The 22,866-nt window shown below is 35.3% G+C and overlaps 1 protein-coding gene across 1 annotated transcript in view; it reads left to right on the forward strand.

Moving 5' to 3' along the window:
• LOC109070607 (metabotropic glutamate receptor 6-like) overlaps positions 1 to 22,866 on the forward strand; it is a 52,669-nt gene that overhangs the window by 3,628 nt on the left and 26,175 nt on the right. The window contains exons 2-4 of the mRNA XM_042761736.1: positions 4,055 to 4,657; positions 20,788 to 21,004; positions 21,283 to 21,418. Of these exons, the coding sequence (XP_042617670.1) occupies positions 4,103 to 4,657; positions 20,788 to 21,004; positions 21,283 to 21,418 (908 nt within the window). The 5' untranslated portion in view covers positions 4,055 to 4,102. The remainder of the gene's footprint in view (positions 1 to 4,054; positions 4,658 to 20,787; positions 21,005 to 21,282; positions 21,419 to 22,866) is intronic.

A 22,866-nucleotide genomic window follows, 5' to 3' on the forward strand; every position in this document is an offset into this window, starting at 1 on the left:
ATTGCATGCTTCATGTTTATTTCTTGTGAGGGTTGTTTCTTGTATGTGTCAGTGAATCCACAGAGACGTGTCGTGTCTCATTTGCCATTTTGTGATTCTGAAGGGATCTCTGTAAGGCCACAGCACACCCTCGATGCGCCCTTTTGCCTGATGCAGACTATTACCTGGCATTTTATGCACCATTATGTCACCAAAGTGTGTGGTGTTTGATACTCCACTGTATTTTGCTGCGACTCTAGCTTGTTTGCTGCACAATGCACGATTTGCTGAATTTCCTCTTGTCCATTATACCCTGAATGAACCCACATATCCAGGTAACAAGAAGATGAATGAGGTTTCAAAACACTCCCTGCATCCGTTACAACTATTATGGACAGTCTATTGCAAAGATCCTCAGCTTATTTCTGAACTGCTGACCTCATTGTTGCAGAATGGTCCATCTTAATCCAGGTACAGTGACACTCTTTTTTGTGCCGGGTCACTTTGGCTCTGTCTGGTCTATCATTTCGGAACGAGTTCTTTCAAACTTCTCTCCAACGGCTGCAAGATTTTTAGGTCTAATACGAAGGAAAATAGCCCCCCAATGATTTGTTGTATTATCCATTATTCCAGCCCTTCATTTCTGAAGAGTGATCACATTATCTTGAGTTAGTATGTCACGCTGGGAATGACCTCACCATTTGTCACCAACCCAGACACCCGAATGGGCATTAATAGTTTCAGCTGATGAATTTTAAAAAGCCTTAACTGAGACTCTGTTCGCAGACTAAAAAATGAAATTGGCATTTTGGTTGAACATGATATAAAAATATAATGTTTTTGGCAGGGGGATTAAAGAAATTGTAATAAGAATTTTTTTATTTTTTTTTTTTGCGGAGGCCAATCCTAGTAATTAGATTTCTACTTTAAATCAAGTCCGTAGAGTCATATAATACTTAAGTTAATTGCATATATTGAAGAAAAAGCAAAGAAACTTGTAGTGAATGATAGAAATCCAGTATAATAGTCTGCAGACTGCTTTTATTGACTGCATATTAGCTGTCTCTGATGTGCAAATGCTTTAGAAAGTGCTTTCCTCTCCCTTTGAAATGCCTCATAAACATGCTGCTTTTTATCATTCACTTGGGGTGGGCTTTTCATTGGTGGCTTTAGTGCTTGTTTACAGGTTTGTTTGGGATCACCATTGGGATGTGTCCTGTGAAAACCATTTGCCCAATGCGTTTACTTTAATGCCACATTACCGCATGCGTTCGCTGCATGGTGAGCGCTATCCATACGCAGCCCTTCACAAACAGTGATTACTGTGATTAGATGATGCCACCATGGATTATTGTTTAACAGCTTCAAATGATGTTTTATCACCGTGAAAATGATATTTACCAGAGAGAGTGCAGGGAAGAGCTTGTCTCCTTTGATTATCGTCTGACTTCGTGCCAGTGCTACTTTAGTGCCAATCCAGAATCAAATTACTTGTCATGAGGAAATGAACCCACTTTCAAAACAATTAGTTTGCAATATTAAATATGTCTTTTAATTTCAGAAATAGCAATGGGGTGCTCTGATACACTCAAGCACATACATCTCCAGATCATATAAGGGAAAAGATTGTCGATAACAGTAAAGGAGACTTATTTCTTTGTATTAGATATTCAATCTGATTTGTGTTAGCTGAATGAATTTAAAGGGAATGCAGAAGGAAAAGCCTTTGGCAGGCAGACTGAGAAGATGGTGAAAAGAGCATGCTAACGGTCTAGGATTTGATTTGGCTATTCGAAGCAAACTCAATCTCCAGTTCTTACTGTAAATGCAATCCGGGCTCATAAGGAACTGGAACAGCAGCGTTCGATATCAGAAGTTGCTGCTGAACACCTGTCATTGAGTAGATGTTGCAGTTTCGAGTAACTGCAGCAAAAAGCAGATGCCGCCGCTACAGTGATGTGCTCTGGAGTGTGATGTAAAATTTTCATCAATAAGTAATGCCTCGCTACTAAGAGGTTCTGAAAGCTGTCGGATGCAGCTCCAATGATTTATCCTTCCACTCTTGTATATAAACCATGGCTTGTGTTTGGATGGAAATCTTGTGTACTGTTGACTGCATGCTGCACAATATATACTGTATATTGTCTATTTTGCAAACAGTATACAGTATGTCAGGGCCATAACCACCATAGACATCGGGGGGACAAGTCCCCTCAAAAATTAGAAATGGGCAAACTGACATTTTTACCTTGTCAAAAACAGCTCTGTTCATAGCAACCCGTTTCGGTGCATGTCTCGTTAAATGATTATGAGCTACTGTTCACTGCACTCCTCTGAAGGTCATACTAAAGAAAAAAAATTTTTTTTAAAGGAGGTAGCTTTTTTCTTCTCAAAATTTGATTTTCCACAACAGTGTTATTTTAGTATCATTGAGATAATATGGTTTTTATTACTATTTTGAATCAGAATTTATTTTTATATTTTCTGTTTTTCTTTTAATTTTAGTTAAAGTTTCAGTGATTTTGTCATGTTTTGTCTTTTTTTAGTAGTTTAGTAGTTATACAGTTTTTATTTCAGTTATAGTTATTTTAGTACATCAAGTTAAATTAAAATAAAATGAGAAAAGTTGTAATATGCGTATTTTATTTGAATTCTTTTTACATTTATTTAAAATATAAGTAACATTTTCTTTTTTTTATGGTTTCAGTTTTAGTTTTAGTTAAAACCCTATTCCACAGAATGCTATATTACTAGAGTCATGCTAAAAATGACATTTGTTGATTCAGGAAGATGACAAGCATGTATGTCCACTGTTGAAGATGGTATTTTCTGAATGTCTACAGGGACAAAATAGTTAAAATCATTGAAGAACGCACCATCTTGAGTCTCATGGTGATTCATCCCATCATTTTATTCATGTACAGGTCTGTTTGTCTTCCCCTATTGCATCTCTGAGTATCTGTAAGATCATCCTATAGACTGGAACCTTATCTGATTCACTCTCGACATCAAAGTTAACTTTTCTTGTATTGAAGTTTTAGACACTGGCTACAGTCTTTCTCATTCTTAGCTCAACTTTGTCTTTTCTCTCTCTGCTTTCTGAACCAATTCAGTCTTTCACTGACCTTTGAACCCTTTTGAGAGCCACTCATTCCACAGCTGGTCTTACAATCACTACACATCAGAGCAGTTGGGCTCCACTCCCCGGAGCTTCACCACATGCCAGCCTATATCACTCTCCGTTCACGGCGTTTCAGTGCAGTGCCGTTCCCAGCGGACGCTTTGAGAATGAAATCTGCATTCTTTAAAGCACAATGTATCTGGGCTTGTTTATGATGTGTTATCCACTGTGCATGAGTAGTTAGAGAGTGCTGGAAATTCAAATGACTCTTTTTTTAAATTTTTCTTTTATTTTTTTTTAAGTGTCCCAACACTTTATCCATAAAACACTATTGTAGAAACATTGTCATGAGAAACCACTGAATTCAGCAGGAAATGTGTTTTGCAAGAATGTAGAGTTAAAACTCAAAGGTTTGCAAAAATGACAAATGACAAAAAGTTTCAAGCTTCTGACATGAGGTGATTCTGTATGGTTGCTAAGGTGTTCTTAGTATTTTTAATGTGTTGCTATGTGGTTGCTAGGTGGTTATTCACTGGCCCAAGTCAAAAGGATATACAAGACTTGCATAATATACAGGATTAGGGCTGAATAATTTATTGAAATAAGACTGAGCAATATAGAAATTGCAATAAATGAATTAAGACTAAATATTAAGACTAGATATTCAGAAACTAAGACTAAATATTTGTATGGTAATTTTGCAGTTGTACTGTAAAATAAAAGTATTACTCTTGTATTATATATATATATATATATATATATATATATATATATATATATATATATAGAATTATTACAGTGTAATTTTACAGTAGTATATTTATTATTTTATTTAAAAATTTCATATTATATTTAAAATGTATTCATATATATATATTATTAAATTTAATTATAATTGCTAATAATTGCACCTCTATTCTTCTTCATGTACATATTTTTGCTTATCTCTTACAGGTTCCTCTGATAGTGGATGAACACATACGTGTTTGATTCCTGGTCATTATGACATATCTTCCTCTGTTCTCATTGGACCATCAGGTCGGGATGTTCCCGGTTTTAAGCTGGAGCAACTGTCACTCTACTACATGGCCACGCCTCTTGTGGATTTTGTGGTTGTGGCTAAGCCAATGTTCATCGGTTCACCAGCACTCACACCCACATTCCATCAAAATCCTGGGGGACATCACTTTGGGGGGCCTTTTCCCAGTCCATTCCAGGGGTCCCGCAGGGGTCCCCTGTGGAGAAATAAAGAAAGAGAAAGGAATCCACCGGATGGAGGCCATGCTATATGCACTGGACCAGATCAACAGCGACCCAGAACTGCTGCCTAACATTACACTAGGGGCCCGGATCCTCGATACGTGTTCCAGGGACACTTACGCTCTAGAGCAGTCTCTGACATTTGTCCAGGCCCTCATTCAGAAGGACACATCTGATATACGCTGCTCCAACGGTGAACAACCAATCATACGCAAGCCTGAGCGCGTGGTGGGTGTGATAGGGGCGTCAGGAAGCTCAGTGTCCATCATGGTGGCCAATGTCCTGAGACTGTTTGAGGTGAGAACTCATTTCAAACATATGTGAGTGATTAATGTGAGAGTGAGTAATTTAAACAATTAAATACAAATTTTAAAAATAGTTATATGAATTTCTTTGAATGCCAGTTCATCTTAATTGTACGTACCTTACATTCAAACTTGAATTGCAGTTCTGTATCTTGTTCGCTACCTCATTTCAAATTCAAGAATGGATTTGGAATGTAAAAGGTATTCTTAATTCAGCTCTGAAGGACACAGCCCTCGTATATACATATATATGTGTATTTTCTTCAGCTTACGGTGATTTCAACCGGTACGACATGTTTCTGGATCAACATCCTTGTTGGTTTTGTAAATACACTCAACCTTTTCACACTGAACCTATATAGTTTTTATTATTTTGTACACCCTTACATTTGTATTTGCCCCACCATACCAACCAATCTGCTTTAAAACGGACAGGATCTCGATGCCTATGTGCCAGGACCTCGCTTTAATTGACAAGGAGGATTAGAGAGAGCAGCTAATCAAGTTGTCGGCCTTTAGCTATCTCGTATCCCATAGGCTTTTGAATATTATTTCTGCTTTGTCCTAAATCCAGCAAGCATTTAGACTGATTTTTATTCCCTACCGCTGTGGATTCTCATTCTCTGCAATTGTTTTTACCAAGCTTTCAAAGCTCAAATGTTGTTCATTCATTCATACTGTATTCTGTGCTTGTGTAATTTTAAAGGGAAGGCTTGGATAACTCACGACAGGATCGCATGAACACTGGGCAGGCGTTACAGAGCTCCACGTGTTGTGGCAGCAAATGTTTCTTCTGCATCTCGAAATTCCAACCTCCCTCAATGCTTGCCATGGTGGAAATGATCATTGCATATCATATTCACTTTGAGCAGCAATCACATTTAGTGACCTTCATCCAAACATGCAGAGATTTAAGACACTGTGCTATTTTATTTTAAGTCTCTTATGCTCACCAAGGCTGCATTTATTTGAGCAAAAATGCAGTAAAAACAGTAATATTGTGAAATATTTTTACAATGTAGAAGAACTGTTTCTATTTGAATATATTTTAAAATATAATTTATTCCTGTGATGTAAAGCTGAATTTTTAGCATCATTACACCAGTCTTCAGTGTAATACAGTATGAGCCTTCAGAAATCAATTTGATATGCTGCTCAAGAAAAATTTCTTATTATTTCTAGTTAAAAAAAAAACAGTTTTCCGATCACATGAATAAATTATATCCTAAAATATATTAAAACGGAAAATCGATATTTAAAATTTTAATAATACTTCACAATATTATTGTTTTTACTGTATTTCTGACCAAATAAATGCAGCCTTGGTGCATCTTTCAAAAACTTTAAGAATCTTAATATTCCAAACCTTTAACCCCTAGTGTAGACTTTACCCCCCCCCCCCCCCCCCCCCCCAATGACCTCTTATCATCTCAGCCTAATAATAAATGCTAAACATTTCCTTTAAGTAAATCTTGCATGAGTGAACTTGTGTCCAACTTAGTGTCCAATTTGCTTATCTGAAAAACTGGCGAGTACATCAGTGTTGGATCAAGCTCAATTTGGACGAAGATAGGAGAGCACATTTGTGTAATTAGCATGTTTTTGGCAACCACATGCATTTATGATCAAACTTCTACCCACAGCACAAAACCATGCACATTTTTCCTTTAAGCAAACAAACACTGGGGGAGGTTTAAAGAAGTCTGAACAACTATTCTTTATTCTTTTTGAAACAGCTCCAACTTTCTCCCAAGAGGATCATACTTGGTGGCTCATATATTGAAATATTAGGCTCGTCTGAGAACACATGGCATGGACACCCTGCCTGAGAAACGAGGGAATCTCTGTGACGAATGCTGTGATTTGCTCCCCTAGTGTAAGCGTTTTTGTGAAGGCTATCTTGTTCCCTATATCCTCGGGTTCCACAGGACTCAGATCCCTTCCTACATGGTTCTTATGTTTGAAATGAGAAGCTGACATATTGTTCTGAGAGCATGTAGAGAGGTTTTTCCTCTTTTGTAAGGTGAAAAGGGAAATTGATTTTATGAGAGTCGACCAAGTGACAGACTAATAAAGCTTTTTTTAGCTGTTCTCTAATGGAACAAGACAACAGAGTCAGAGGGCTTCTATATGTCGTCTACGCTTCAGTGTACACTGGTTAAGACTTCAAGAGAAACTGATTGTATGTCATAATACAATTTGAGCTTCCTTAGCCCATCTGCGGGGCATTATTGAGCTCTAAAGAGCCCTTACTTCATTTTGCGAACAAAGGCTGTGATGATCGCTGAATGATCTTAATAGAATTGCTTTGACAAAACAAGGTTCAAGAGAGACTTGCGGGAAAGAAAATCCAAGATCTTTTTAATATCTCATTTGATTCTTCTGTGAAGCAGTGGAGAGCACTTCTGCTTAGTTTGCAATTGCAGATTCGATCTAAACCATTTCTCCAAATTGTCTGAACTGCTCTCTACAGTACATTCATTTTACAGCTCTATACCCTTGAGGTGCTTAAAAATGGACACGTTTTGTCTATTTTTATTTAACCAAAGGAATTTTAGGAGAGGATGAAGTTGAGTAAGCATTTGGAGCAGTGGTGGGGACACAAACCTGCAATGTCAGATTAAAATGTTTGCATGAATGCTGAGGCCTCACATGTTTCTTTGTGATTGATCTAAGAAAGAATACAGCTTTATTGTTCCTAAATCCAGCATTTCCAGTTCACAGCTGTCATGGAAATGTTCTAATCTCATTAACAGGGCCATTGCTAAGCCCCTCAGTTGATTTCTGCCCTTGTCAAATGCATATTTACACGTTTTAGGTGATCCCATAAGCTGGTTACGACAAAATATCAAAGGCATCATTGTATATTCAAATATATAACTGTGTATTAAACAATCTTGTAAAACTGATGAACATGACAGTCAGAAATGCCTTCAAACCAGAAAAATAACAATTAAATACATCAGGCACTGGTAAAAATGGCTTTTTTGCCATGATAATGGTGGTTTTTGGACACATTTATTTCTTTGAAGCATGTGAGGGAGTGCAGAGGGTGTGTGAGTTGATGAAAAGGTAATAATGAATTATATTGAATGTAAAATTAAAATAAATAAATCGGACTGCATGATAATCATGCAATTATCAAATCAGTGGCTGCAATTTAATTAAGTAACTAGTCTGTTGCATTTCGCTATTATAATTATTATTATTTTTTATTTTTATTAAATACATTTTATTTAATTTTTTATTTACAACAGTAATATATTTCTATTGTCATTTTTATAATTAGACTTAAAAATAATACTGCCACCACTAATAATGATAATAATTGTGTAGGTACAAACTTAAAATCTCAGGGGGTATTTGAAGTAAATATTTTACATCTAAGGGGTTCGGCTGTCTTGAATATGAATACATCCATGGTACCACTACTGTACATGATTATTAGCATACAGATCAGCTCACAGTGTCACGTTTCTTTATTGAATTTTTCCAAATCGATTGAAATTCAAATTTCATTTAAAAAACACAAAAACTGTGAAGTGCATTTCAATTTCACAGGAAGTTATCCCATTGTGCTGTTGTAAATGACAGAAAGGTGTTAGACAATAGGCTGTGTCTGTGGGGACAGCTGTCTGCAGCCAACCCTCTAATTAAACACACGTGGAATAAAGTCTGAAAGGAATGCGGAACAAAAGCAGTGGTACAGTGGATCTTCATTAACCGGACCTTTTTGCGTCTGTATGATGAGGGGCACAGCATCAGCGGCGAGTGATTATTCCAGTCTACAGATTGCTCGCTGAAGCGTGGACAAAGGTTCGACAGCCACCTCTTTCCATTTATCATGTTTTTGTTGTTTAAATATGCTTGGGACAGTTTCAAACACCCAATAAGCCCATGTTTTGCATACGAAAAGCCTGTTGTTTCGCTGAAATTTTTACACAGTCGATCATTAAGATGTGTTTGATGTGTCAGAAACATGATGAAAATATCATGAGACTGATTGTGAGCACAATGCTTGAGTTCTAGAAATTTCTTTGATGTCTGTGACACCAAACACCTGTTGTTTGTGGACAGTCTTTATGTGTATTCAAGCCTTTATGTCAGGAATGAATCGGTGGATGCACTGAAAATATGTTCTTCACTGATGATTGTAAAATATGTGCTTTTAGTATGTACTGTAGTGAGATGCTGACTAGCATACTTGCATACTCTCAGAAAAAAAAGGTACAAAAGCAATTGCTGGGATGGTGTCTTTTCAAAAGGTACATCTTATTTACCCCTAAAAAGTGAATATTAGCACCTTAAAGATACATATCAATAACTGGTTTATACAGTATTCACTCTGTATTATGCATTTCAAAAATAGTCAGTATGCCTATATTTGGACATACTACCACCATATAAAATTGCCAAAAAATAAATGTTAACATCTCTCTAAATTCATTATCTTAAAGGGATAGTTCACCCCAAAATGTAAATTTTATCCCTATTTACTCACCTTCATGTCACTCCAGACCTTCATGACTTTCTCTCTTCTGCAAAATAAGATATAATGAAGAATGTTGGGGTCCAAACAATACTGGTCCCCACTGACTTTTATTAGACAAAATACAGAAAAAAGAAGGAGAGAGAGAGAGAGATTTTTATTTTGTGCTTTCTGCTAGTTGGAACAATACAAGGGTTAGTAAATTATGGCAAATTTAGTTTTTGGTGAACTATCCCTTTAAAAGTCCGCACTTCAGTGTAATGTTAAATTAATTTGAATCCTTAAAGTTTCATATTAATTAAAATGACTTAATTATTAGGTTTATATTTGTAATAATTAATAATAATGTTTTGATATAAGAAACAAATATAGGTACACTAATTAATAATACAATTGATATATTATACTAATTAGCTCAAGACTATAATATTAAATTAAATGCAAGAAGTTAGAACGTTACAATTGCCCCTTGGTGTTTGGTAGCAGTTGTAACACTGAAAAATAAGTCATATTAACCCACTGTTTCTTAAATAAAAGCCTACCTCAAAGTAATGCTGTAGTATCTGATAATGTTACTTAAGATTTTTTATGCATATGGTTCAAATAGTTTTAAATGTCAGGCATCATATGCATTCTAAAATAATTTTATTTCTACTTTTGAAGAAGACTATTTATTACATTTCCATATAGAATTTGTCACCATTTTCTACAACGGAAGAAATGAAGAATAGCACTGTGACAAATTCTTCTTTTCATGCAAGAGGCTGCGGCTGGTGTCAGCCAAACAAATCATGCACCAATGCACACTTCGAAATCCACCCAGACACCTTTGGCACACTGTTCAATGAACTATAATTAGTGATGCGCTAATTCTAATCTCACATACTGTTTAGGACAGATAGTTTGTGAATTGGAATACAGTGTATGTTTTCAGTTCTGTGTTTTTAGCTGAGTTTCTTGATTCAAGTGTCACAAGAGGGGCCACATCTCATGCTTTCCACAGTCAGGGCGAGTTAAATGAGATTTTATTTCACCCTGTGGTAATGACTCTCCTTGTCAGACACTCACTTTAAAGACGGCATGTCCTTCCTGCTTTACAGACAGGGATGACACATCTATGAGCATGCACAGACCTTCAGTGCACCTTTTCAGAAACAGAGCACACTAGGAGTCATACATGTACACACATAAACACTCATCTTTCTCATGTACACACATACACACTCTCATTTGGATTACAGAGCGGTCACAGACCTTCCAATGAAAGCGATAAGCCCTGACAGACCGCGTGAACCGCAGAAAAAATCAGCACTTCAGCAGTGCAGCAGTTGCGTAATTGTAAATGTCGTCTCTGTGGCCGTTTTCACTGGTTGGGGACACAGTAGCAAACCACATGTTTTTTTAATGATAATACTTAGTGCTCTGGCTCATGAAACAGCTTCAGGTACTCAATATTTAACGGCTCATCTTTATGTGGCAGAACTTGTTTTATGGGGCAGATTCAGATGATTTTGATTGCATCTCGCCAAAACAATCAGATGAGGTAATAAAACTGAAATTTATTGTTTGTGGGACAAACTCAACATAATTCTGTTGGTTTTTACAAAGGTGTTTATTTATATTTCATGCCTAATTAGCTGAACAAAGCAGGAAAATTTGGCTAATAGGAAATTCGAACAGCATTAATATTGCAGGACTTTTCTGCTGGACTCCTGAACTCCCTTGAGATGCATTTTTAGTATGTCTAAAACTCATCACAAATTATTTAAAGTGTAGTATTTATTTATTTATTTTTACAAATCTTACTGAAATTCATAGTGAAATCTCTGAAATGGTGGTTTTGCTAAGACTTGCATGTGAAAATGTTCTAATGGAAACAACTTAAGTCTGAAATATTCTCTATGCAGATGCTTCTAGCTGTGCAATTGCATGTGTACTTGCATTCCAGAATGCAGTCTGACCACATTTCAGTATGCAATGCAAGTACCAGGGTTATTTTATTATCATTCATAGTTTTATTGATAGTTTAAATTAGTTTAGATTTTCTGTTTTCATTTGAATTTTTGCTAAAGTTTAAGTAAATTTGCTGTTTTTGTCATTTTTATTTTTAAATGTCTAAATAGGCTAGTTTTTAATCATTTTATTTTAGTTTTATCTATTTTAGTACATCAAGTTAAATTAAATTAGAAATTTATAGCTGAAATAAACAAGTTTAAGTTTTTAATATTTTTATATTATATTATATTATATTATATTATATTATATTATATTATATATTTTTTTCAAGTAAAAGAAAAAAGAAAAAATATTTTTATGGATTTCTTTGCCTGAAAAAATGCTGTAGAAACAGTTTCCACTCAGAAAATTTCAAAGACAGTTACTAAGAAACATCAAGTAACACATTAAATAATCATGAGATTTTTAGGAAGTGTTCCTGTGGCTCTGCGGTAGAGCATTGTGTTAGCAGCGCAAAGGTTGTGGGTTCGATTCCCAGGGAATGCATGTTAGGTAAAAAAAAAAATGTTAGCCTTAATGCACTATAAGTCGCTTTGGATAAAAGCATCTGCTAAATGTAAAAGCTGAAATAGTGTTTTTGTGTAAAACATACTCCAATAATCTTTGTTTTATTTGCAACTACAAATTTTTTTTTAGAATGTAGTTTTAGTTAACTATAATAACCAGGTTATTCACCATCAGGCCATCCGAGATGTAGATGAGTTTGTTTCTTGATCACCAATGGATCCTATGTAGTCAATAGGTGCCCTCAAAATGAGCTCAGCAGGCACTGGACATCAATTTAACGTCAGGTTGAAGTTGGAGGCCAACGTTGGACAGGCAAGGCATTTTGGTTGCGATAGAAAATCAGGTTGACGTCAATATTTGATGTCAATTTGACGTTGACTTAAAGTTGGATTTTGGTTACTTTATAACAACAAAATATCAACATCAGCTGATGTCGGTATTGGACATCAAATTAACATTGACATTAGACGTTGAACTGACACTGAGTTTTGGTCACCCGATTTTACAACTGAAATTTAATCAAATATCAACTTCTTATGACATTGTGTGCCTGCTGGAAGAGTCCAAACAGCTGACAAAAACATCACAATAATCGACAACTAATCCACACAACTCATCCATCAATTAACATTTTTTAAGTGAAAATTTATGTGTTTGTAAGAAACAAATCCATCAAAACATTTTTAGCTTCAAACCATGCTTTCGGCTAAAATGTTGCTTTCTCCAGTTATTGCATCTGAATCAGGAGAGAAATATGCACAGATCAAGTACAGTTTACAAGCAAAACAGTCTAAAACAGTTATAATCAAATAAGTCGGTGGATTTTGATGTGAGAGGACAACAAGGGATTGGACTTTTTCTCTGGAGGAAGCGTTATTATGTATTATGGACTGGTATTTTGGCCAGACGGCACCCATTTACTGGTTTGATGCACATTATGGCACCCCTTGCAGCAAAGCTTGCATCTTGGCATGAATTGTCTTCTGTCACGTAAAATTGAGCTTGCGTATGTAGAAGCATTTGTGTTCACATACTTGTATGAGTGTCTTTCTGGCCTTAATTACATTGTCTTGGCCCTGAGTCATTAAACAGAGTCTGGGGGTCTAGAAAGCACACCAGTGGCTCTAGCTGCAAAATTAGAGGACCTTTGGTGCAATAAGCTGCTGGCTTCTGTTCAGAAAACTCAAATTGAGTCTGTAAAAGAAAGTGCTAAAGAAAGGAAAGAGAAAGCAAATCACCAGGACAATCATGTTTGACAGTAAGAGTTTTGAAGACCGAAATCACTTTGTGAGTTGTATGTTTGAGCATTTGAGCAAAGGAACTGAGTTTCCACAGGCACCTTGGCTGTCAGAGCTTCCTCTAATTGCCGTTATTGTGAGGTAAATGGTCAGTAATTGCATTGTCTGTGGCAGTTAATTCAAGTGAGAAAATCATGGCTTTTTTTTTGTACTATAGGGAATGCTTTTGTGTGAACTTTTTCTTGTGTCAGTTGCTATTATTATGCATTGAGACACTGAATTATCAGGCTGTCAGCAGTACAATTTTCATTTGCCAGTGTGAAGTCCATTGGTCTTTCCTAGTTATAGGCAGATCTACTTGCATGAAATCACCCTTAAATTAGTTGTTTAGCATGCACAATACACAAAAGCATGGTTAAAGGAAGATAGTTTAGTTTTGACTTTTCACTAAGTTAAAGTGAAAGTGATGTGTAGCCAAGTATGGTGTCCCATACTTGGAATCTGTGCTCTGCATTTAACCCATCAAAATGCACACACACATCAGTGAGTAGTGAACACACACCCGGAGCATTGGGCAGCCATTTTTGCTGCGGTGCCCTGGGAGCAGTTGGGGGTTTGGTGCCTTGCTCAGTGGGCTCACCTCAGTTTTGATATTGAAGGTGAAACAGAGCACTGTACATTCACTCCCTCCAGCAGGGACGGACTGGGAGTGAAAAACGGCCCCCCACAACTACAAACAGTCACTACTATCTCACAATATTACAGTAATCCTGCTGCATTTATGGCAAATAACATCACAAAACCCATGGTGACCCTTCTGACAAAAACAATAGAAACCATCACAGAAATTCTAAAGATTTCCACTACAAATACCAAAACAAACCATCAACTTTTAACCATTAAAACCATTAAATAATGGTATCCTGTAGTGTGTTTTGGGACATATTACATTAGGATTTTGTGGTTTTCACAGAAGCCAACAACAGAAGGCGACCAATTAACAGTAGAGACAATCAGGCACCATTACAGTTTCCATTAAAACCAATACAATTTTCATTATAACCAGTAAAACCATTACAAATTATGTGATTGTTTCTATTATTATTATTATTATTAGGGGATTGAAATAAATGTATTATTGTATGAACTAAAATACTTGAAATCTATATAAAAAGAGCAGAACGCAAAATGTATAATTTGACAATGATAAGCATAAACCTGGAATATAGAAACCTGAAACAACAGAATTCTTCAATTTGAGTATATGTCTCTCTCTCCGTGTGTGTGTGTGTGTGTGTGTGTGTGTGTGTGTGTGTGTGTGTGTGTGTGTGTGTGTGTGTGTGTGTCATTTAATCAGACTTATCACCTTATAGGCGATTTCATTTACTCTATTTTCTAACTCAATAGGCCACTGTAGAATCACTGCTGTCTCTTTATGAATGAATGGAATATTCGTGTCAGACAATGCGGAGTAATAAAGAGTGAATGTTCGGACTAGGGGTGTCCTGGGATTTTAATATAGTGCTCATAGGCTACATGCTCTAGCAGGGATGGGCAACTTTGATAGTGACAAGGGCCAGCATTTTTTCTCCTTTATACCTAGGGGCCAGATTACTAATCCACGTTCACACACCTTTTACATCGTCTTACTCAATTTCCTTTTTATTGGAAGAAATTAAATTATAATTCATGTCATTTGTTTTTAAAGATTTTGTTGTATAAAATCAAATTTAAGACATTTAAAGACCTTTTAAGACCTGCACTTCTCATTTCAGCCTTTAAACGATTTTTAAGAAAAGGGAAGAGTCAAAAGTATCAATTATTATATTAATTTAAACAACTATTATTAATCAATTATTATATTAAATTACATAAATATATCTCAGTGTCTTAATTGTTTAGATTTTTATAATGCATTAGTTTTTTGTCGATCCACTAGTTCACATTTAAAAATATGTAGGAAAAATAGCAGACGGGCTTACTGAAAAAGAAAATTCATTCTCTGCAAGCAATTTTCACTTTCGTAACTGCAGAAATATAGCAGTTTCCCTGGTAACGCCAGTACAAAGCAGCGCACCTGACTTTGAAACGTTCAGCGCTCAAGTTTATTCAGTGAAATAATAGCCTCTTGAAGTTTAATCTACATACTAATCTATATACTATTCTTGTCTTTCTGTCCCCAAATTTAAGACCTCTTATAATTAAGACTTTCTGTTTCATTTAAGAGTGTACATGGCCTTAAATTTAAACAATTTAACTGAAGACTTTTTAAGGACCCGCGGAAACCCTAATAAGAACATAGTTCAGTGCAAACATTTCTGTCATGCATTTGGCAAAAAGCTTTTGTTGATATTGCATTTTACCTTTCCAAACATTTCCAAACAATCCAAACATATAAGTATCCCCCTGAACTTGTAAAAAAAGACAATCTGTTTACCATCTTGACTGGAAAATTATGTTCTCATGATCAGTTTTTCATTTATTATTTGCTAATGTTAGCGAATGTTTACAGAGTTCACGTACTACTGCGCTGAAATTAATACGGGGAGCGGCTGGAAACTAGCGACCTTTCCTGGTTGGAGATAGTTTTAACATTATAAATTGAAAGCAATCTTTAAGTGACTTACATTTCAAATATTTCAAAATTGATCCTCCGAGTCTAAAATGATCCAGTGGACCGTAGCTAAAAGACTTTACGGGCCGTATACGGCAGTTTCGGTTTCTTATAAGCAAAAATAGATTGCATTAGTGCCCCCTTTTTTCAGCTGTCAACGTCACTTTATCTGACACTTTTTCTTTGATGATGAATCAGCCAGGCCGATGGCCGTTGGATGGACGGCTGTTCTTCTCCAGAATGTCCAGATGGCCAGTCCGCCTCTGCCTTCCACCTACAATCCCTGCCGGTACCGAGGCTCGGATGCGTGACCTTTGGGTTCAAAGAAAAAAAGAGAGAATGCAATTACAGTTAAAGTGCATGTAGAGTTATATCCAGTCTTTCAATGCTAGCAAACATGTTAACCCTTCTCTGTTTAAATAGAGGAAAATCCAAGCAAAGGAATTATGTCAGTAACACACAGATGTTTGTCAGCCTTGAACAGTCCAATTATTACAACTTTGCAGCCCAAAAAAGCAGTTTTTTGGTGGAAGAATTAATATAAGTGCTTCAACTAAATGCTGCAATGTGCTTTTGAACCTTGAAAAATACCCCGTTGACTTCCAATGAATGTTCATGTATAATAAATATGACGTTTTTGGCTTGTTTTCACAAACTGAAGGATGAGTTGAAGTTATTTCTGTGGCAAGCGATAGCGTGCTGTTGAAAGAGCTGAACTTGTTTTGTAGCTGGAACATTCCTTTAAGGAAATAGGCTAAAAGCTCACTTCATTTCATGGCATGTGAAAGCATTTGCTCAAATATTCTAGAAATATGTGTGTCAGATTTGGTAAACCTATGGTAAATCTATTTCGTTCTGCTTCCTTCTATCAGGAGAGAGATGTATAACCGTCAGTATTGAGTCACGCTAAAGCAAGACCTTCAAAACAAGGTCTATCCAGGGGACAGACTTTGTCCAAATACTGAGGTGACGTTTGACTTCAAAGGACTTAAAAGTGCTTTGTAAAAATATGTTTTGGTTTTGAGTAATTTTCAGTGATCAAATATATACTGTATATGTATATAGTAATAATAATAGTAATAATATAATAGTCATTTGTTCATGAATCGGACTACACTGGTTGCACTGCATGTTTCTGATTCACTAAAAGGAGTGACTCAAAAGAGCCATTTGTTTATGACTGTTCAAATGGTTTGTTTCTGATTCATTAAAAGGAATGATTCATAAGATTTGAATTTTAATTTGTTCATGAATCAGACTATATTGACTGCCATTTTTTAACCTGAATGTGCAAGTCTTCCGTTTTGAGCCGTTTCTAGTTTGTTTTAGAAATACAAACAGTCCGTTATGCTGTTTGATGCTGCCAACTGGTATTTGTTACCGCATAACTTTGTTTTTTTATCATAATCATAAACACACTAGTTTATAAATAGTTTTACCTTTTAGTGCACTTTGTTATTCTTAGTTAATTGGCGTCTAATGAATCGGAAGCATATTCACAAAAAATATCTTATTCCATGTTAAATATAAGGTGGTTATATTTCAGATGCCTTTTTCTTTCAGTCTATGTGATTTTTTTCTTCCTGTTCAATCATCCACTAAGCTAAAATTGTACGTCCAGTCACTTAGAAGTTTGAGGAATTATGTCAGTATTCATTGTTCAAATTCTTAACCTTGAGTATGAGCAATAGTTGGCAAACACTACTAATAATGTATTTCCAGGGGCATTTATCATAACAAAACAATGTCAGGCTATTTTGTAAGATTATTTATTGCAATCAATGAAGTCAAGGTCTTATTAACTATGAAACAACTTTTACATTTTAAACATCTTATGTAGAGATTTGTAAACTTCACAAGCTTGTAGTTTAAGAAAAAATATGTGAAAAGTGAAGTTTCTGATAAATATGCTGAGCGATTCCTTTATCAAATGTTTGTCTGGGAAGCAGAAGTCTTGGCTCAAAGCTTCTAATTAACTGCTGCATCTAATTAATCAAGAAAATTGCAGCTCTAGGCTATAACCAATGATTCATAAATGCGCTTTCAGCAAGGGGTACATAAGAGCCGACTCAAACTTTATGTGAACTGTATTTGGGTCATGTGAGGGAGACCAGTGGCGACATCATGATGGATTGATTTGTTGCTGTAGAAAAAGACAGACAAGAGATCAACTCCCTGAGGACCCTTTTTTTGCTCAGAGGTTGTGCTTTCATTGCTCTGGAAATAGTGTTCTTTGTGTTTCATTGAAGTATCCAGTATGTTTCTTCTTTTCTGCATAGCTTGTAATTTAACTAATTTAGTTGATTCTTCAAACTTGGCATTCTGTACTATGAATATTGTTAACTCTTATGACAAATAGCTTGTGATGTTCCTCATTTGCATGTCACTTTGGATAGAAGCATCTGCTGAATGAATAAATTTAATGTTTCAGATGTTTCAGGGCTATAAATTGAATGTGGAGTGCAGCTCAGATCATTTGGTCTTGGAAGAATTGAATGGGAAATTAGTTCATATTGATATCTCTGACTTTGCAATTGCAGATTTTGTTGTTTTGGCCAGTTCAAGCAAGATTCGAAAGATCTTCTGTAATACGAGAGGAGGCACATGAGAGTATGTTTTCTTTTCTCAATAGAAACATCTAAGAAGCAGAACGCATAATCAGCATTCCATTAAATTTCATTGCAACCTAGAAAAAACTGGGATGTTAAGTTTTATGAGTGTGTTTTTCTGTCCTGTGCTGATGTATATCCTATTAAAACAAAAATGAAGACAGAACATATAGAGAATTCTTTTTTTTTTTAATTTTCATTTCCTTTGTGAATTTTCCAGCATACACCCCACAGTTGGACATGCATGGACAAACATAAGCATTCACCCATAAATACAAACATATACTATAAGCATGTAACAGAAATTAGGGTTTTAGTGAGGTGCGTGGACACAGATCAGGGGCAGACAGGAGCCATTACTGTGATTAAAAGGTTGGATTTGGATCGTGCCGAGAGGTGCTGAACATTTCTGTTATGGAGTCATGATAAACTAGTGCAGAATATTAAAGCGTCCTGTCCAGCTGGAGAACCAAAAATGGGGTGCAGTGAAATTAACCACAATTTACACTATTAATTCTGAGAATCAGTTGTGTTAGGACAGAATCTGACTTTTTGGTATTTTACATTGTGCCCTATTTTTACAGATGTTTAGATTATATATTATGCTACATTCATGATTATTTTTCCTGTTAGAGATGTCTTAATTATGTAAATCTGTTTTGAAATTTTAATGACAATCACCATTTATTTGATCATATTTCAACAACAGATTGGAGCACTCATGCATTAAATCAACCAAAAGTGAAACTGAAGACAATTATAATGCAACATTATAATTTTTTTTTTTTTTTTTTTAAAGTTTCTGAAGATCACTGAAAACTGGATTAATTGTGCTGAAAATTCAGCTTTGTCATCACAGGAATAAATTATTATTATTATTATTTTTTATAAAACTAATTAAAATAGAAAACAGTTAATTTAAATTATAATAATATTTCACAATATTCTTTTTCCTTAAAAAAAATTGACATGTACCTGAAATATATCCAAATGAATCAATATCAAATCACGTGAAATCTGTGTCAATAGTACCATGGTACTCTCTGTCACAGTACTTTTTGATAAAGGCCCGTTATCTAAAACACCTGATTTATTTCATCAGTTCATTAGTAGAGTGCTCCATGACCTGAATTGGGTGTGTCAGATTTTTTTAGACACCTGAAATGTGCAGGATTTTGAAACGCTGGGTTAAAGTCTCACTGGCAGGGGTCGCCACACATCATCAGCGTTAAATGAATTCTTTGCCTCCCCCCTCCTGATCTCTGTATCTCTCCTCCTGTGCTTAACTTAATTTGACTAAAACCTCTCTTATCCTCACGGATAATCTGTCAAACGGTTTATTTATTCATCCATCTACCTTTTGTAAGGACGCCCCTACTGCTCACCCACATGCCGAGACCTTGCTTACCTTTTGCGCATTAGCTGACGAGATGATCACTGCTTAAGTTTGTCAGTCACTGGGTGAACGGTATTTGAGGCCAAACGACAAATCATGATGAAACCAGTGGCAGCCATCTGCATTTGCTCCAGACAAATGATGTGATAGCGCAGATAATTCACTACCACATTTTGTTGTCAGAGCTTGAAGTAGCATGTGAACACTCATTTGAACCTAAGGAGCATTTTTATGATGCAGTTTTTGTCATAATTTATTGGTGATTGTATGTTTTTTTTTTTTTATGTAAGCTGGTTAAATGTAAATTTCAGACTTTCAAGCAAATAAGAACACTTAAAAAAAATCTTGTTAAATCTTGTTTTCAGGCAAAATATGTAAGCATCTTTAAAACAAGATAAATCCTAGAGAAACGAAATTGTGTAAGATAATAAAATGTATTTTCAGCAAATATATGTTCTACTGTTTAAAAGTTTAGCACCAGTACTTTTTAAAATTATTTTTAAAGAAATTAATACTTTTATTCACCAATGTGGCAAAAATCGACATGTATAATGTTAAAAAGGTTTCTATTTCAAATAAATGCTGTCCTTTTGAATTTTCTATTCATCAAAGAATCAAGATTTGCACAAAAATATTAGGCAGTAGAACTGTATTATACGTTGATAATAATAAATGTTTCTTGTGCAGCAAATCAGCATATTAGAATGATTTCTGAAAGATCATGTGACACTGAAGACTGGAGTAATGATACTGAAAATTTAGCTTTACGTCACATGAATAAATAATATTTTTAAATATATTAAAATAAAAAACAGTTATTTAAAATTGCAATAATATTTCACAATATTACAGTTTTTACTGCGTTTTTTTAATCAAATACATGAAGCCTTAGTGAGCATTAGAGACTATAAAACATTTTTACCAACCTCAAATCTTTTTAATTTCTAAAAAAAAACCAATAAATCTTATTCTATTGTATTTAAATTTTTGAAAATAGAATTTACTTCAAAAAATAAAATATACTTCAAGTTTAAAAAGATATAAATTAAGTTTCATAATCTTCTCACATGAATTTTTTTTTTTTAAGGATTTTTTAATATTTATTTTTTTAAAAAAATTTTGTATTTATTTATTTATTTGTTTGTTTGTAGTGAAACAGTTTTCCTGGGATGTTAGCAAGACGGTTGCCAAACAGACTAACTCCAAAAAGTTAAAAAATATCCATGTCAATCTCTTTTTTTTTTTTTTTTTAGATCCCTCAGATCAGCTATGCCTCCACAGCACCAGAGCTGAGTGACAATAACCGCTACGACTTCTTCTCTCGAGTGGTACCACCAGACTCCTACCAGGCCCAAGCTATGGTGGACATTGTGAAGGCACTGGGCTGGAACTATGTGTCCACATTAGCGTCAGAGGGAAATTATGGTGAAAGTGGAGTAGATGCCTTCGTTCAGATCTCTCGAGAGGCAGGTATAGTATCCGTACAATCATCAGGCTATGCATTCTGTTCGCTGATAATCTATGGATGTAAAACACACTGAAGCGTATAGAATGATCCAGATTGGGCTTTCCATTAATATGCTTTCAAAAAGTTACAAAGAGGAGCATGACAGAGACAGCTGCATGCATTTGTACCCATCTGCTGCCAGAAATTCATTAATATAAATAGAAAGTGAGTCACATTTTAGGAGAGAAAAATTTCAGCATCGGTGTCCATCTCTCTCTCTCTTTCTCTCTCTGTGACAAAGGAGGTCTGTGCATCGCTCAGTCGATAAAGATCCCACGAGAGCCCAAACCAGGAGAGTTTGACAAGATCATTAAGAGACTAATGGAGACCCCCAACGCTCGAGGAGTCATCATCTTCGCCCATGAGGATGACATCAAGTAAGTGAATGATATGCTTAATGTACGTTTGATCAGCAAGGCCTTTTAAGCTGTATAAAATTCTGTGTTAAATACAACTTTAATTCTATCAGCTGCATCTGCTGCATGCTGTTGATTACATTTGAACATCTTGTGCAAATTTATGGAGGCATAAATGAGTGTTAAAGTATTTTACTTTAACTCACTACAACACAGCTCTTGCCATGAGGATTGCCTGCTGACATCGCATTAAAATCTCAACTACTTACCTGTTGTTTGACAAACACAAAAATAGTATTTTAAAATTGTAATTATTTAAATTAACAATTTAAGCATGTTGAAATAGTGTAAATCTGCTGATATATTTTGTACTTTTTGCGCTGGTTTTGATAGAAAACTGGGGAATTCCATGGAATGTCCCTTAAATCATCATCAAATGAGCCAAAACATTTTACAAGTGAACATGCATCATTATCAGAACGAAGATTTTGTGCACTTACTGAAGAATTCATGTGAATTCAAGTGCTTTATGTTTCTGCTTTTAAACTTTCAGTTAACAGAGTTTGTCTACTAGAATTAAATTGTAATTGCATGAATGCACATGCATTTATTATTATTATTATTTATGATTTTTTTCATAACTGAGGAATGTCAACTTGAAGCAACATTAACAACCCATTGGACTTCATTAATGTATGTTTTCACTGTTTGACAGGATGTTGGAGGAAAAGTGTTAACAAATAAGAAAAACTGATGATGTCAGCTGAAAAAAAGTTGTTTCAGAGGCAAATTTTGATGAAAGATTAAGAAGACAAAAAAATTCCCCCCTAAAATAACATGCACTAATGATTTGCTTACAATAAGAAGTGTTAACTGAAGTAGTGTTAAGCCAGAGAGGGTGAATTTTGATTTCATGTTCACTTGTTTATCTTGTATTTAACCCAGGATATTCGCTTTATGAGTGTTTACAAGCAACGATTTTGTCTATAACAGAAGCATAATGGGAGTGTAACGGTGGCTCTTTTTCATCATTTTTTTAATGGTTCTGTCTGGAACAAACTGTTCGTTCCATCTGTCACAGTGCAGCAGACTAATGTTGTCACAGATTTGATATTGGCTGACTGGTAACAAGGGCACATGCAGATTATTTGATATGATTGAACTAACTTTTTGTATTTGTGGAATTTATGGGAGATTTGTAAAAACCAAATACTAAAGTATGTGCAATTAGAGAAAACATCCTTTAATGTAGTTATAACACATTATGGGATACTTGGCTTTTGATATGCAATGCATTGCACAGGCTCCTGTATGCATGTAAATAGAGTTCTGTCATGACAACTCTCTGAGGGATTGGCATGGTAATGTACATGACAATGTTAATGTATTTGGTCTTGGCAGAATAGATCTGCTATGCTGCTACTGCAGAGCAAGTACCGAGACTTGCTACTGCCAGTACATCCACAACA

Source organism: Cyprinus carpio, chromosome A8 (genome assembly GCF_018340385.1).
Source record: "Cyprinus carpio isolate SPL01 chromosome A8, ASM1834038v1, whole genome shotgun sequence".
Classification (NCBI taxonomy): Eukaryota; Metazoa; Chordata; class Actinopteri; order Cypriniformes; family Cyprinidae; genus Cyprinus; species Cyprinus carpio.